The sequence below is a fragment of the Macaca thibetana genome, chromosome 1 (genome assembly GCF_024542745.1).
Source record: "Macaca thibetana thibetana isolate TM-01 chromosome 1, ASM2454274v1, whole genome shotgun sequence".
Lineage (NCBI taxonomy): Eukaryota > Metazoa > Chordata > Mammalia > Primates > Cercopithecidae > Macaca > Macaca thibetana.
Genome location: NC_065578.1, coordinates 130821159 through 130836145, shown reverse-complemented (window position 1 = coordinate 130836145; position 14987 = coordinate 130821159). Strand labels below are relative to the sequence as shown.

Below are 14987 nucleotides of genomic sequence, written 5' to 3'. Positions count from 1 at the left end.
ACCCCGTCTCTACTAAAAATACAAAAAATTAGCCGGGCGTGGTGGCGGGCGCCTGTAGTCCTAGCTACTCAGGAGGCTGAGGCAGGAGAATGGTGTGAACCCAGGAGGCGGAGCTTGCAGTGAGCCGAGATCGCGCCACTGCACTCCAGCCTGGGCAACAGCGTGAGACTCCGTCTCAAAAAAAAAAAAAAAAAAAAAAAAAAAACATCAAAAAGTGGGAAAACGATATGAACAGACACTTCTCAAAAGAAGACATCTATGCAGCCAATAGACACATGAAAAAATGCTCATAATCACTGGTCATCAGAGAAATGCAAATCAAAATCACAATGAGATACTATCTCACACCAGTTAGAATGGTGATCATTGAAAAGTCAGGAAAAAAAATGCTGGAGAGGATGTGAAGAAATAGGAACAATTTTACACTGTTGGTTGGAGTGTAAATTAGTTCAACCATTGTGGAAGACGGTGTGGCAATTCCTTAAGGATCTAAAACTAGAAATACCATTTGACCCAGTGATCCCATTATTGGGTATATACCCAAAGGATTGTAAATCATGCTACTATAAATACACATGCACACATATGTTTATTGTGGCACTATTCACGATAGCAAAGATTGGAACTAACCCAAATGTCCATCAATGATAGACTGGATTAAGAAAATGTGGCACCTATACACCATGGACTACTATGCAGTCATAAAAAAAGATGAGTTCATGCCTTTGCAAGGACATGGATGAATCTGGAAACCATCATTCTGAGCAAACTATCACAAGGACAGAAAACCAAACACTGAATGTTCTCACTCATAGGTGGGAATTGAACAATGAGAGCACTTGGACACAGGGCAGGGAACGTCACCCACCAGGGCCTCTCAGGGGCTTGAGGGCTGGGAGAGGGGTAGCATTAGGAGAAATACCTAATGTCAATGATGAGTTGATGGGCACAGCAAACCAACGTGGTACATGTATACTTATGGAACAAACCTGCACATTGTGCACATGTACCCTAGAACTTAAAGTATAATTTTAAAAAATTACTTTATGGCTCAGCATGTGGCCAATCTTAGAGTATGCAACATGTGCAGAAGGGAAGAATGTATATTCTTTTGGTTTTGGGTGGAGTGTTCTGTCAATGTTTATTAGGTCCTTTTGGTCAAGTGTCAAGTTTAAGTTCCAAATACCTTTATCAGTGTTCTGCCTTGATGATCTATCTAATGCTGTCAGCTGGGTGTTGAAGTCTACCACCATTATTCTATGATAACCAAAGCTTCTTTGTAGGTCTCTAAGTACTTGTCTTATGAACCTGTGTGCTCCTGTGTTGGGTGCATATACATTGAGGATAGCTAAGTCTTATTAAATTCAACCCTCTATCATTAAATAGTTTTTCTTTGTCCTTTTTGATAGTTGTTGGTTTAAAGTTTATTTTGTCTGAAATAAAAATAGCAACCCCTGCTCTTTTTTCTTTCCTGTATGCTTGACAGATTTTTCACCATCCCTTTAGTTTTGGCCTATGGGTGTCCTTGCATGTGAGATGGGTCTCTTGAAGACAACAGGTAGATCTTGTTTCTTTTATCTTTTCTTTTCGTTTTTTCTTTTTTTATTTCTTTTCTTTTTTTTCTTTTTTGAGATGGAGTCTCCTTCTGTCATCCAGGCTGGAGTGCGGTGGGGCGATCTCGGCTCACTGCAAGCTCCGCCTGCCGGGTTCACGCCATTCTCCTGCCTCAGCCTCCCGAGTAGCTGGGACTACAGGCGCCCGCCACTACGCCCGGCTAGGTTTTTTTGTTTGTTTGTTTTGTTTTGTTTTGTTTTTTGTATTTTTAGTAGAGGCGGGGTTTCACCATGTTAGCCAGGATGGTCTGGATCTCCAGACCTCCTGATCCGCCCGTCTCGGCCTCCCAAAGTGCTGAGATTACAGGCCTGAGCCACTGCGCTCAGCCAATTTTTTTTTTTGTTTGAGACAGGATCTTGCTCTGTCACTTAGGCTGAAGTGCAATGGGATGATCACAACTTACTGCAGCCTCCACTTCCCCAGGCTCAGGTGATCCTCCTACCTCAGCCTCCTAAGTAGCTGGGACTACAGGCATGTGCCACCATTCTTAGCTAATTTTCTTGTATTTGTGTGTGTGTGTGTGTGTAGAGATAGGGTTTTGCCATGTTGCCTAGGTTGGTCTCAAACTCACAGGATCAAGCAATCTGCCTGCCTTAGCCTCAAAGTGTTAGGGTTACAGGCATGAGGCCAGGTCTTGTTTCTTTATCCAACTTGCCACTCTGTGCCTTGTAAGTGGGGTGTTTAGCTCATTTACCTTCAAGGTAAATATTGATAAGTGAGAAGTTGATTTTGTCATCGTTGTTAGCTAGTTGCTGTGTAGACTTGATTGTGCAGTTCCTTTATAGTGTCACTGGTCTGTTTACTTAAGTGCATTTATGTGGTGACTGGTAAGGGTCTTTTTATTTCCATATTTAGCACTCCCTTAATGATTTCTTGTAAGGCAGGTCTGGTGGTAATAAATTTCCTTAGCATTTGCTTGGCTGAAAAGAATTTTATTTCTCTTTCACATAGAAATCTGGATATTAAATTTTGGGTCAGAATTTCTTTTCTTTAAGGATGCTGAATATAGGCCTTCAATGTCTTCTGGCTTCTAAGGTTTCTGCTGAAAGATATGCTGTTAGCTTGATTGGCGTCCCTTTGTAGGTGACCTACTCCTCCTCTTTGCTTGCCTTTAGTATTTTTTTCTTTCACATTGACCTTGGATAATCTGATTATTATGTGTAATTGGGGATGGTTGTCTAGTATAGTATCTCTAAGGAGTTCTCTGAATTTCTTGAATTTGAATGTTGACCTCTATAGTGAAGTTGAGAACATTGTCATGGACAATATCCTCAAATATGTTTTCAATTGTTTGCACACACTCTCTCTCTCTGTCTTTCAGGGACATCAGTGAGTATATGTTTGGTCTCTTTACATAATGTCATATTTCTCTGAAATTTTGTTTATCCTTCTGTATTATTTTTTCTTTATTTGTGTGACTGAGTTAATTAGAAGAACTGGTCTTTAAGTTCTGAGATTCTTCCTTCAGTGTGGTCTATTCTGCCTTTAGTACTTCCAATTGTATTATAAAATTATTTAGCGAAATTTTAGCTCCATCAAATCAGTTTAGTTCTTTCTTAAAGTGGCTATTTTGTCTTTCAGTTATTGTATTATTTTACCAGATTCCTTTAATTCTTTAGATTCCATTTCAACTTTCTCCCGAATCTCATGATTTTCATTGCCATCGAGATTCTAAAATCTATGTTTATTATCTCAGCCATTTCAGTCTGGTTAGGAATGATTGTTGGGGAGCTAGTGTGTTCATTTGGAAGTAAGAAGACTGACTTTTAGAGCTGTCTGAGTTCTTCCACTGGTTCTTTCTCATCTATGTGGGCTGATGTTCCTTTAACCTTTACAGTTGCTGTCCTTTTAATGGGGCTTTAGGCTTTTATATTCTTTGATGCACTTGAGGGTTTGACTATGGTATAAGTTTGGTTCAGTGAGCTAGCTTTATTTCTTGACAATTTCAGGGGACCATGGCTCAGCTCAGCACTCCTGGGCTATATGCTCTAAGCCTGAGGGCCTGGGACCAGGCCCAGAACCTTGTTCTTTGGCCCCTTGAGACCGAGCACCTGCTTCACTGGAGGGTCCAAGGTGTTCCCAGTCCACTAGCAACAACACTCCTATGGCGGAACGGGGCAGGGGGGTCCCAGCAAAAGTATTTCATAAGAGCAGTGGCAGTGGGGATCTGTTCTCACATGCATGTACTGGCAGCAGTGGGGCAGTGGCATGTTGGGGTCCACACTCACGCACATGCTGGTGGTGGTGAGGCAGCAAAGTGGCAAGGTCCATGCACATATACACCAGGGATGGTAGTGTGGCGGGGTACATGCATGCATGTGGGCTAGTGGGGACAGGGCAGCAGTGATGAGATCTCCATGTATGTGTGCACAGAAGTGGTAGCAAGGCAGTGATGTCTATGTGTGCATGGCAGCAAAGCAGTTGCGGGTGCTGAAAGCAGGTGCATGCTGATGAGAGGCCAGTGGCAGAAGCTCTCTGGTGGTCTGGCAGGGTCAGCCAGTGAAAGACCTATAGCAGTGGTCTCTGAGAACTGCCTCAGTTGAGCATCTGAGGCTGTGCTGCAAGCAGGTACAGACAGGCAGGGATACTGGGAGAGGCCAGCAGACATGGGAGTTTTGGGGGACTTAGATCAGTCTAGCCCCATCCAAATAGCATGGTAGCCCCGTTCTGTCCATGTCTGATAGTCAACAAAGGGGTCAAAGCCACCTAGAGGAGTATGGCAAGCCCTGGGGAATGGACATCCCTAACCATGCTCCACTGTAGCTGTTCTCACACCAAACCCTCTGGGTTCCACAGAAGCTGGAGTCCTGTCCTTGCCAACTCTGCAAGTAGCTCTCCCTGCCAACTCAAATGTCTGTGTGGGTCGTGGGGGTTTCCTGCAGTTAGGAATCCAGAGGTTCATGGTTAGAGTGGACCACTTCATGCCTATTTAACTAACCCCTTCCCCACTGAGGACCAGGAACAAGTCCTAGTGTTTGGCAACCCTGTATAGGGTTCTCAGCTTCTTCCCTCCTTCAGCCCAGGGTCTGCATTCTCCCTCTATCCACTCTCAATGCCTTCTTTCCAATGATCTTCTCAGAGTATACTGTTCTTCTTGATGATCTTGTCTCTTGGTGGGAGAAGCTCTTCCTGGCTGCATCTAGTCATCCATCTTGTCTCTTCTCTCAAAAATAAGTTTAATTTTATATACTTTTGGCTTTATTTCCCAGTTTCCTGGGTGTCCTAGCATCCTCTCTATTGACCTCTCAGTATCTGTAGGTCACAAGGTGACTAAGGGTGCAGCAGAGTCACCTAGGGTCTCCTGGAGCCAAGGAAATGAGCAATGGAAGCAGGACCCAAGCTGGGTGAGTGGGCACAAGGAGACAAAGGCCCTGCTAGATCTGGGAAGGCACCTCCTCCTCCAAAAAAAGTTATATCCATACATGGAATTCTATGCAGCAATAAAAAGGAATGGTTACTAATACACTGAGCAGCATGGATTACTTACAACCATATGCTAAATTGAAGAAAAAAAGCCAATACCAAGTAAGTATGTTTATTTCTATCTTAATAAAAGCATAGAAAATACAAGTTTAAGCTTAAGTGACATAAAGTGTATCAGTAGTTGCAAGAATGCCAGGTTGGTGGTATGCTTGACTACAAACAGGTATGAGGGGTTATGACATTTAATATCTTAACTGTGATTTTGTTTACATGGGCTTATGTAATTATCAAAATAAATGGAACTGTATACTTAAAGACTCAAATTTTACTATAAATTATACATCAATAAAATATATTTAAAATTGTTGAAAGAAATAAAAAAATGAAAACAATAAAAAAGAAACATGGACAGATTGAGGAAGCAAACATCGCAACTTCAGGAGAGTGGACACAATCTCATTTGTTTTATCTGCCACCAGTTTAGAACCTGTATGTGCCTGTCTCAACTCAGTACCCAAAAAATATTCGTTGAATTAGTGAATGAAACGTAAAGAGACTAAAGTTTAGCCAAGGCTATCTCCGATAGCACAGTGCTTTAGGAAATTTGTCTTGCATATACAGCACAACAGTTGCCTTGATCCCACTCCAACCCTGAGGACCAAGTCTCTTGTTCCTCTTTCTTAAGTATTCTGTGACGTAACTGCAAACCACTCATCATCACACATAACTTGCACTCTCTGTCTCTCTATTTGCATTTGTAATTCTCTGTGTTTAGAAAATAAGTGTATCCAGGCACAAGGCTGCACTTTTCCTTAAATGTTTAAGGAGAAAATGAGGGAGCTAAAGGAGAGTGGAACTTATCTGCTAGGTGTGAAGCATTTAAACAAAAAGAGAAGCATAAGTATTTCAAATGCTACAACAGCATTGGGAAGGAATATAATGAGAAAAATTGCCAAGATGACAGTTAATCCAACTTAGATGTGGTGTTTTGTTTTGTGTTTCACTGAGCACATCATATGCAGGAAAGGCACATTTATCATGATCCTTGCCCTCCAAAAAGCTTAAAAATGTGAAGTGAAAGACCCAAGTAGCTGCAACACAGGGTAGGAAGTATTGCATGCACATAGCAGTTGAGGGGCTCTCTTGGTTCATTATGGGTCAAGGAAGATCGCTGGAGGAAATGACATTAGAAATGGGCTTTGAAGGTTGAGTGCTATTTAAAAAAGTGGAGATTCCAAGAAAACCATTCTAAATTATAATTTGATTTATATTAACAAATGTTTATCAGGCAGAAAGAGAAACCATTTAAATGGAGAGTCGACGGGATGGCATCACTCTGTTGTACTAGGCTCCTGGGCTGCTGGGTTCTTATTACAATGGGGGAGTCGGGGGAAGAGTCTCACAGGACGTCTTGATATGAGCTGTGAAGGAACAGGAATGGGAGAAACCCTGAATAAGTTGGAGGTGGTAACTGAGGATAAGGTGGAGTAGTCAACAGAGAAAAGCTAAGAGAGCTAAAAATAGAATGTGAAATAAGAAACTGGGAGGAGAGGAGGAAATACAAAAAACTCACCAGTGCTTCTTAAACCGTAACACAAGGACTATTAGAATCACCAAGGGCACCAGCACTATCAAGGCAATCCAATTCATGGAAAAGTGGTGTCCTGCACATATTGGAAAGATACATGGATGCCATTTTAAACTCACTGCTGATTCTACTCCATCTATTGATTTCCTTACTTAACATGTGCATTGGATGACTTGCATCAGTTTTCCTATTTCAGTCACTCTATTCCCAAACTTACTCAAGGAAGGATTCCTCATTTCCCCTTAAATCTCTAGTATCCATATATCCCTCAGGTCTTACTCCACTGTTCTTTAAATTAATCTCTACATTTCTTCCTACAATCCCTCATCTAGGTCTGCCATCCTCAAAATTTCCTCTCCCCTACCCTTTAGGCTCAAGAATCACCTACCTACACTTCCAACCTCCAATCTTACCCCAGTAGAGGATGATGTCCTGGCCTCCTAGACTGCTGTGTCTCACTCGACAAGACAGGCCAGCAGTCTCCTCAGATGCCACCTCCAAGATCACCTGAAGATACCATGTCCCATCAGCATTAGGAAGAACATCACCGTGTTTAGTGCCCACTTGCTCCTGTTCATTCCGCATCCATGTCACCCAAACAGGCTTTGGGTAGAAGCCGGAGGCATGACAAACCAGCAACAGACGGCCAGACCCAAGGCTGCGGCGACTGGACAGCCAGGCCTCTGGCCTCACTGCAGACAGCGGAAAAAGTATTCTGATGAAGAAACTTACAGCTTACATCCACATGCACACATTCACATGAATATGCACAGTTATCTTTTTCTTGCCTCTAAGAAATGATTACCCAGCAACCCCTCTGCTTCTTGTCCTCTTTCTTGTCCTGAGTTTGAAGGGTGGGAACAGAAGGGGCAGGACTTGAATAGAAAAATCTTAGAGGAAGGGGCTGAAACTACTGACCTTGCCTGTGCAGATACATCTTCCCTGCATCCAGGAGACCCAACAGAAATCGGGGGCAGGTGCTTCTTATGAGATTATACACTGTTTCTGTGACGCCTTCATACTGATGATTGAGTAGATGACAGACACCTGGGGCCAAACTCCCGCCATCTGGAGATGGCACCCATGTTGTATTTTGGAAACTCAGTAAATCTAATCCGTTGAAAGCTACCCGAAAGAAGCCTTCTGGGCTCTTTCCAGAATGCAGTTCACAGCCTGCTTTCACCTGTACTTCAAAGGGATCTGGAGGAAGGGAAAAATGAGAAAAAGACTTCAAACAAAAAAGTGAAAACAACAGTATAAAAACCTGCAAAAAAGCTTTATGTGGATGTGAGAGTAAACCAAAGACATATTTAATTAGAAACAAGAGAGAAAAATTGCTGGGGATAGGGAAGGGGGACAATAAGAGATAAATGCCTTGAATTAACAAGAAAAAGTGGCTGAGGAAGATGTAGAAAAATGATAGGTGAGCCACATAATATAGGATAGAGGGTGAAGTGGGAGCCTGTGTGGGGGAGGTGGGAGGATAGCATTCCATGATGCATGAAATTGGTCATAATGGTCGTTGAACTGTGGACATAGATCTTTGAAGAAATTGAATGGGGGAATAGATTTTATTTTAAAAGTCAAGCACAGAGTGGGACAGCTGTGTGCCTCTGGATTGTAGGATACAGAGGGAGACCACAGGGGGAAGATAACAAAGCACAAGAAAAAAAAAATTCCAAAAATAGCAAGAGCCTAGGAAATTTGAGGGAGTCAACATCAGAAATATCCTTTAAAAGGTTCATGTATGCAGAATTTTATGGTAGGATGGGATAATGGGAAATGGCCCAGAAATTAGTGGAGAATATTTCCCATAAATAGAACATTCTAAAGAACTCCCATAATTTAGTTGATTGAACTTACATTTTGAGTAATCTTGACTGGCATGGTCTTGAATCTCCCGAGTTAATCCAAAGAAGTAGACACGAAATAACAACTCTAGGTCTGACAACTCTTCGTTGCTGAAGTTGCTCTTGGACCAGGTGTGCAGGAAAATTATTCTGCCTGATTCACTCTCCCAGCCATGAGTCTGCAACTCATCCAGCCATCCTGAACCCTGACCTTGTGCCCAGGATTGGTTGGCAAATGATAAGATCTGGATAGTATAGAATGAGACGTGTTCCTGGGCTGCTTTTGGTGGAAGGAGGGCAAGTAGTGTAAGGAAAAAAAAAAGAGAGAGGCAAGGAAAATGGATACAAAATGCAAGGTAAACCAGTTACCACAGAGAAACGTTAATGACTACTTTAGCTATAACATTTTCCTTACACAGAGCCCCATGCTCTGCCACCATCCTCTGAAAGAGTAAACTAGACCTGGAGACAGGTATGCTCAGATGGCAAGCATTCTGACATCTTCATTGATCCATGTTGGGAAAGCCCACCACACTCTACCCAGATACATGTAACCTTGCAGCTGACAGAGATGTTCATACTACCTGCATTGTCACCACCTGGGAGAACAGCTAGCAGCGGAAACTACAGAAACAGCATGTCCTTTGCAGATGTTTCTTTCTCTCAGAAAAGTTGTTGCTGTTCTTAGCAAACTTATTCCTCTGTATCTGTATTCTGACTTCCTTCTACCAACAGACAATCTTCCCCACCAGCCACTGATAGCAACTAAGAAGATCTGCTTCGCTCAACCTTCGGCCTCCTACTCAATCTCTCATTTCCCCACCTGCTCTGAACTAAAGTTATTCTCTTCTCTCGGGATTTTAGCTGCTCTCCCACTAAGCTCCAACATATCTACTTCTCTTCGTCAACTGTCTTAGACAAAGTGGTGTGTGGCATTGAAAGGTTGCTGCATCTCTCTAGACTTTACTTGTTATTTGTAACATAAAAAGGAGAAACCACATAATTTTCCTGGGCCCTGCTTGTTTTAAAGGAAAATGGAGAGGAAATGGAAAGTGAACCAGTTACCACAGAAAAATGTTAATGACTACTTTAGCACTACTATAACATTTTCCTTACACAGAGCCCATGCTCTGCCACCATCCTCCAAAAGAGTAAACTGGACCTGGAGACAGGTACGCTCAGATGGCAAGCATTCTGGCATCTCCACTGATCCATCTTGGGAAAGCCCACCACACTCTACCCAGATACATGTAACCTTGTGGCTAACAGTGATGTTCTTACCGTCTGCGTTGTCACCACCACTGAGAACAGCTAGCAACAGAAACTGCAGAAACAGCATGTCATTTGCAGATGTTTCTTTCTCTCAGAAAAGTTGTTTGCTGATCTCTGTTCTTAGCAAACTTATCCTTCTGTATCTATATTCTGACTTCCTTATACCAACAATCTTCCCCATCAGCCACTGATAGCAACTAAGAAGATGTGCTTCCCTCAACCTTGGGCCTCCTACTCAATCTCTCATTTCCCCACCTGCCCTGATCTAAAGTTACTCTCTTCTCTCAGGATTCCAGCTGCTCTGCCACTAAGCTCCAACATATCTACTTCCCTTCCTCAACTGCCTTAGACAAAGTGGTGTGCGGCATTGAAAAGTCACTTCATCCTTCTGGATTTTTGCATATCATTTGTAAGATAAAAAGGAGAAACCACATCATTTTTTCTGGTTCCTGCTTGTTTTAATAGATCACAATTCTTCCAGTTTCTCCACTTAAATTTGCCTCCACTCTCCATAGTGTCCCCTCTTCTCATCACTCCACTCTTTCTTTCCCCCTTTTGAATGTCCTCAAAGTTTTCTCTTTCCAGTTTCACCCCTTTCATCCATCTTTCTTATTTCCTCATTCTCACTGATTCTTTTATAAATTGGATACTTTGTTTTTTACATCTTCCTGGATTTCCCTGCACAATTGTATAAGCTACAGTCTACTCTACATTATCCTTAGAGATTAAATTTCAGCCATTCAGAATGAATAGAACCATAACAAATATAAAGAAGCCCTTCTACTGCATTTAATCTGTATAGTCATTCACTAAAAAATTACACAGTACATGGTTGGTACCAGTGTCTTACTAGGCATGTAAACACACAGAGATTAACAATGTAATCTCTTCTATCAAAGAGTTTTAAACTGCAGAAGATGTTTAAACAAAAAATTAAAATGCATTGTGATTTTAATTTCAATGTATAGAATCCCAATACAAATCTACTTAGAACTATATTCTCTAGAGAAGCATTTTGACTGGCTAACCCCCTGGGAAGTCCATAATTTGAAGTCCTGGAAGAACAGCATGCATTTCAGCTAAGGACTGAAAATTCTGTACAGTGTGGAATTGTATAGGATTGTGATAGTCAGAACACGCAGCTTTTCAGGAGAACTCATACATGAGGAGACCATAAAAATCCAAATTTAAGTTGTTTTGAGATCTGTTCAAAATACATTGCATAAAAAGGGCAGCATTTGTCAATGTTTGATTTAAGTAGTTTATATGAAGTATTCAGTGACTTATCAGTGACCCTAGCTGGTTAATATATGTAAATACATGAACATAAAGTCTTTTTGAGATCCAAGAAATACATTTATTATTATAGTGTTTCTTAAATCGTATTAATTATTCACTGAATGCATTGGAGCAGTCACTTCAAATCTGGGCATGAATTTGTGCTGGGCACAGTGACTCATGCCTATAATCCCAGCACTTTGGGAGGCCAAGGTGGGAAGATCACTTGAGCCCAGGAGTTTGAGACTAGCATGGGCAACAAAGTTAGCCAAATGTGGCGGCACATGCCTATAGTCCCAGCTACATGGGAGGCAGAGGCAGGAGGATCTTTTGAGCCCTGAAAGTCAAGAAAGAAAAATCCCATTTGTAACATTGTTTCTGTTTTAAATTTATTTTTATTCTACATATTTACTGTGTACAACATGGTACTTTGATATATACACTATTTCTTACTTAGGTTTGTCAGTGTTAACAGTGAGGCTGGAAGTCATTCTCAATGAGCTCTTCCTCTGATGGCCACAGATATGTGGCAATTTCTATGAGCTACAATATCTGAGAGCAATACCCAGTTCAAGCCCTACCCAAATCATTCATAAACACCAGGTGTTATCTTTGTCCATCTTGTGCTGTTAATGGCAAATGCTTGGTTTGTGGTTTTAGAAAACAATAGCAGATACCACACTATGTGTTTATTCACATTTTTTTACATGGTCCTACAGGAAAGAGGCAACCCTCGTATTTTCCTAATAGTTGGGTTAAGGTCTTGGACTGACTTCTGGGCAATGGAATGTGTGGTGCTGGAAGCATTAGCCAGCTCCAGTCCTGACCACTGAAAATATCACATCTGATCATCTTACCCTGCAGTACCAGCTTGGCGGTCAAATTTCTAAATGGCAAGGCTATGAGATGGAGAAAAGCAGCCTGATCTACATGCAGTTTAACTACATTAGAAATAAATTTCGTGTGTTGAGTCTCCAATTTCTAAAGTTTATTTATAACTACAACATAACCTAGCTATACTGGATAATATTATAAAACCCAGTAAGTATCATCCTTTTTGCCCTCTTGAATTCAGAAGCAAACAAGTTGAAAATAACATGAGATAGATGGATCTAATGGTCAATCTTGACTTCTGATAGTGCCATTAGATAATTTGCTTTAAGTGTGTAATCCAAGTGATCTAGCTCATACTGGACCCTAAATGGAGTGGCCTCCTCATTGTTGTGGACTGAAAGTTTGTGCACCCTCCCAAGGGAAAAAAAAATCACATGTTGAAGCCCTAACTCTCAGTGTGTCTTTATAAGAAAAGACACTGGAGTGCCCTTCCACTTTCCTTCTCTCTCTCTCTCTCTCTCTGTGTGTGTGTGTGTGTGTGTGTGTGTGTGTGTATGTGTGCACCCACCATGGAAAAGCCATATGAGCTCATAGTGAGAAGGCAGTTGTCTGTATAAACCAGGAAGAGAGCCTTCACTAGAAACTGATGGAGATCTTCCAGATGGAGATTTTGAGCTTCTAGCTTCTAGAGATGTGAGAAGATAACTTTCTGGTGTTTAAGCCACCCAGCTTATTGCCTTGGGTTAGGGCAGCCCAAGAAGACTAATACACTCACTTAGTTCAGGCAATGCTGATAAACCCTAAGCTCCCCACCTGAGCAGCTATTCCCATGAGAGCTAGGGCCTGGAGGAGGAGAGCGAGACTGAGCCTTTGGGGGAGCAACTTGCCCACAGAGGTAAAGGGCAGGAGGAGGTGCTGATGTATACTTGCCCAGTTTCCCTCCTGAATTGATCAGTGAGATAAATCAGTCTGTTTTCAGAGGAAACATTAAGGGGTGAGGAAAAAAAACAAAAAGTATTTAGGGGAAATTCCCCCTCAGGGTACCTAGAAGAGTGAGTAACACCCTCACCCCTTCATGGCAATACCCATTCAAATAGACACCTAGAAATGTGAGTTCTCCGGAAACTTCCCTCTCCTTTGCTTCGCACAGTCCCCATGTCATTTCTCTCCCTCCATCTGGTTTTTCCTCTCTGACCTGACTGTTATGTAGTCCTGCTTTCATCATGTGGGACAGAGATCACAGCCACAGTCCCTGCCTGTCTGTCACAGTCCATATCCCTCCGTGTCCATGCAGCGCTCTGCCCCAGAGCTGCCACGGGAAATGTGATCCTGAGAACGTCTACCAGCCTAAAATATTCCAATTGCTTTCATGAAACATAATCCAGACTCCTAGGCATGACAATTTTATACACAAGTGTTTATGTGCATCAATCCCTAAAAAGGAAGGGTGGAGGTAATGTAAGAAGGGAAACTGGCAGACTCTTCATACTGATGAATACTTGTAAATATACATGCAAGAATCTGAAATTGATATAAAATGCAATGGGGAGAGGAGTAAGTGGTTATTAAGCTCTCTGAACATACAAAACCCTAAAAGAATAACCTGAAGTGGGTGGGACGCCCTATGATTAGAACCCCACTTGAGCAGAGGGGCTGGGCTGGGCTCTCCCGAGGGAGCCCTGTGCTCTTCCTGTCCTTCCCCAACTTCCCTTTTCTTGTCCTTTCGCTTAGACCACAGATGTTGTTGTGTTTGCCTTTGCCTGGGCTCTTCCTGCCTGTCACTTCCCTAAGACCACTCTAGTGGGTGACTTTTGCACCCCAAGAGAGAGAGACAGAGAGAGAGAGAGGTTTCCTCAGAACTCTGGTGTCATGTTCCCACCCCACACAGTTCTGTCATCCCCTTCCTCTCCAGCAGAAACCTTGCCCTCTGCCTACTTCCCCATTACAGAAACCCTGCAAGCCTCCCACAACCACGTGACTCTTACAAGTTCTTTCATTTCCTCCTCAACTCTTATTGAAGTGATTCACTCCTTCATTCTGGGCTCCAAGCATAGTTCCTGTGGCTAGCCTAAATCCTCCACCCTCTCCCCACTACAACAGCAAAAAAAAGGTCCTAGTCTGAGAGCTATGAAAACTCCTAGATGGACCACTTACTAGAAGCACTAATCCCCCACTGTAAAATGACAGAATTGGAAGAACTTAATATTTTCTAATTCCATTTCAACTTAAATATTCTTTGACTTGTCCTGTGCTTCTGTTCATTTCTGTTTACATAGAATTTTCTTTCTCTTCTGGGCTTCTTTGCCCTAATGTCTAACTTTTCTATGATCTCATATTGCTTTCTACTTATCCTTGAATACCCTGGGTATCCTCTCTATCTTATCACCAATTCTACCTAAACTCCCTACCCATTCATTCTAAGCACCACCCTGGCTAAATTTTGAAGCCTAAAGTATTGCCTTTCACTTGGTCCTTAGGTTTCTGTGTGTGTGGTGGCTCATGCCTGTAATCCCAGCACTTTCAGAGGCTGAGGCAGGTGGATCATGAGGTCAGGAGTTTGAGACTAGCCTGACCAACATGGTGAAACCCCGTCTCTACTAAAAATACAAAAATTAGCCAGGTGTGGTGGTGTGTGACTGTAATCCCAGCTACTCAGGAGGCTGAGGCAGGAGAATCGCTTGAACCTGAGAGGTGGAGGGTGCAGTGAGCCGAGATTGCACCACTGCACTCCAGCCAAAAAAAAAAAAAACAAGAAACAAACTGCAAAACACATAGATATACTGGGTAAGCTATAATTTTAAAAATTACATATACATGCGTGCATTGAACTCACAAGATAAGAAAGTCTGCAAAAAATTAAAAAATTAAAAATTAGAAACTAAATAAAGAAATAGAAGCTAATGCTTGAGCTTCCCAAGACATTGACAAGAGTGGGTTCCTGAGGGCTTTGCCCACAGTATCCACATAGGTCACGAGATCATGTTGAGAGCACCAAATAAAAGTGCAAGAAATCTTCTACTGTATCCTCAATAAAATTGGTAGGGGAAAAAAAAGGCCAACTGAACCAAAAGACAAGAAGGAACCTTGAGGTGACCTTAGGCTCTGGCTAGATTTTTGTTGTTATTGTT

The 14987-nt window shown here is 42.1% G+C and overlaps 1 protein-coding gene across 2 annotated transcripts; it reads right to left on the bottom strand.

The window, feature by feature from the left end:
- Positions 1-6023: 6023 nt before the first annotated feature.
- On the bottom strand, positions 6024-10454 carry CD1C (CD1c molecule). 2 transcript variants are annotated; one of them, XM_050779790.1, is made up of 6 exons: positions 9757-10454; positions 8489-8755; positions 7544-7825; positions 7039-7317; positions 6611-6701; positions 6024-6458 (listed from the first exon to the last, which is right to left on the bottom strand). In XM_050779790.1, exons 1-6 carry the CDS (start codon positions 9812-9814, stop codon positions 6437-6439), a joined length of 999 nt encoding a protein of 332 aa, XP_050635747.1. In that variant the 5' UTR covers positions 9815-10454; the 3' UTR covers positions 6024-6436. The 2 variants fall into 2 exon arrangements, with proteins under 2 accessions (XP_050635747.1, XP_050635756.1); XM_050779799.1 differs by having other exon boundaries at positions 8489-8752; positions 9757-10451.
- Between the last annotated feature and the right edge of the window lie 4533 nt (positions 10455-14987).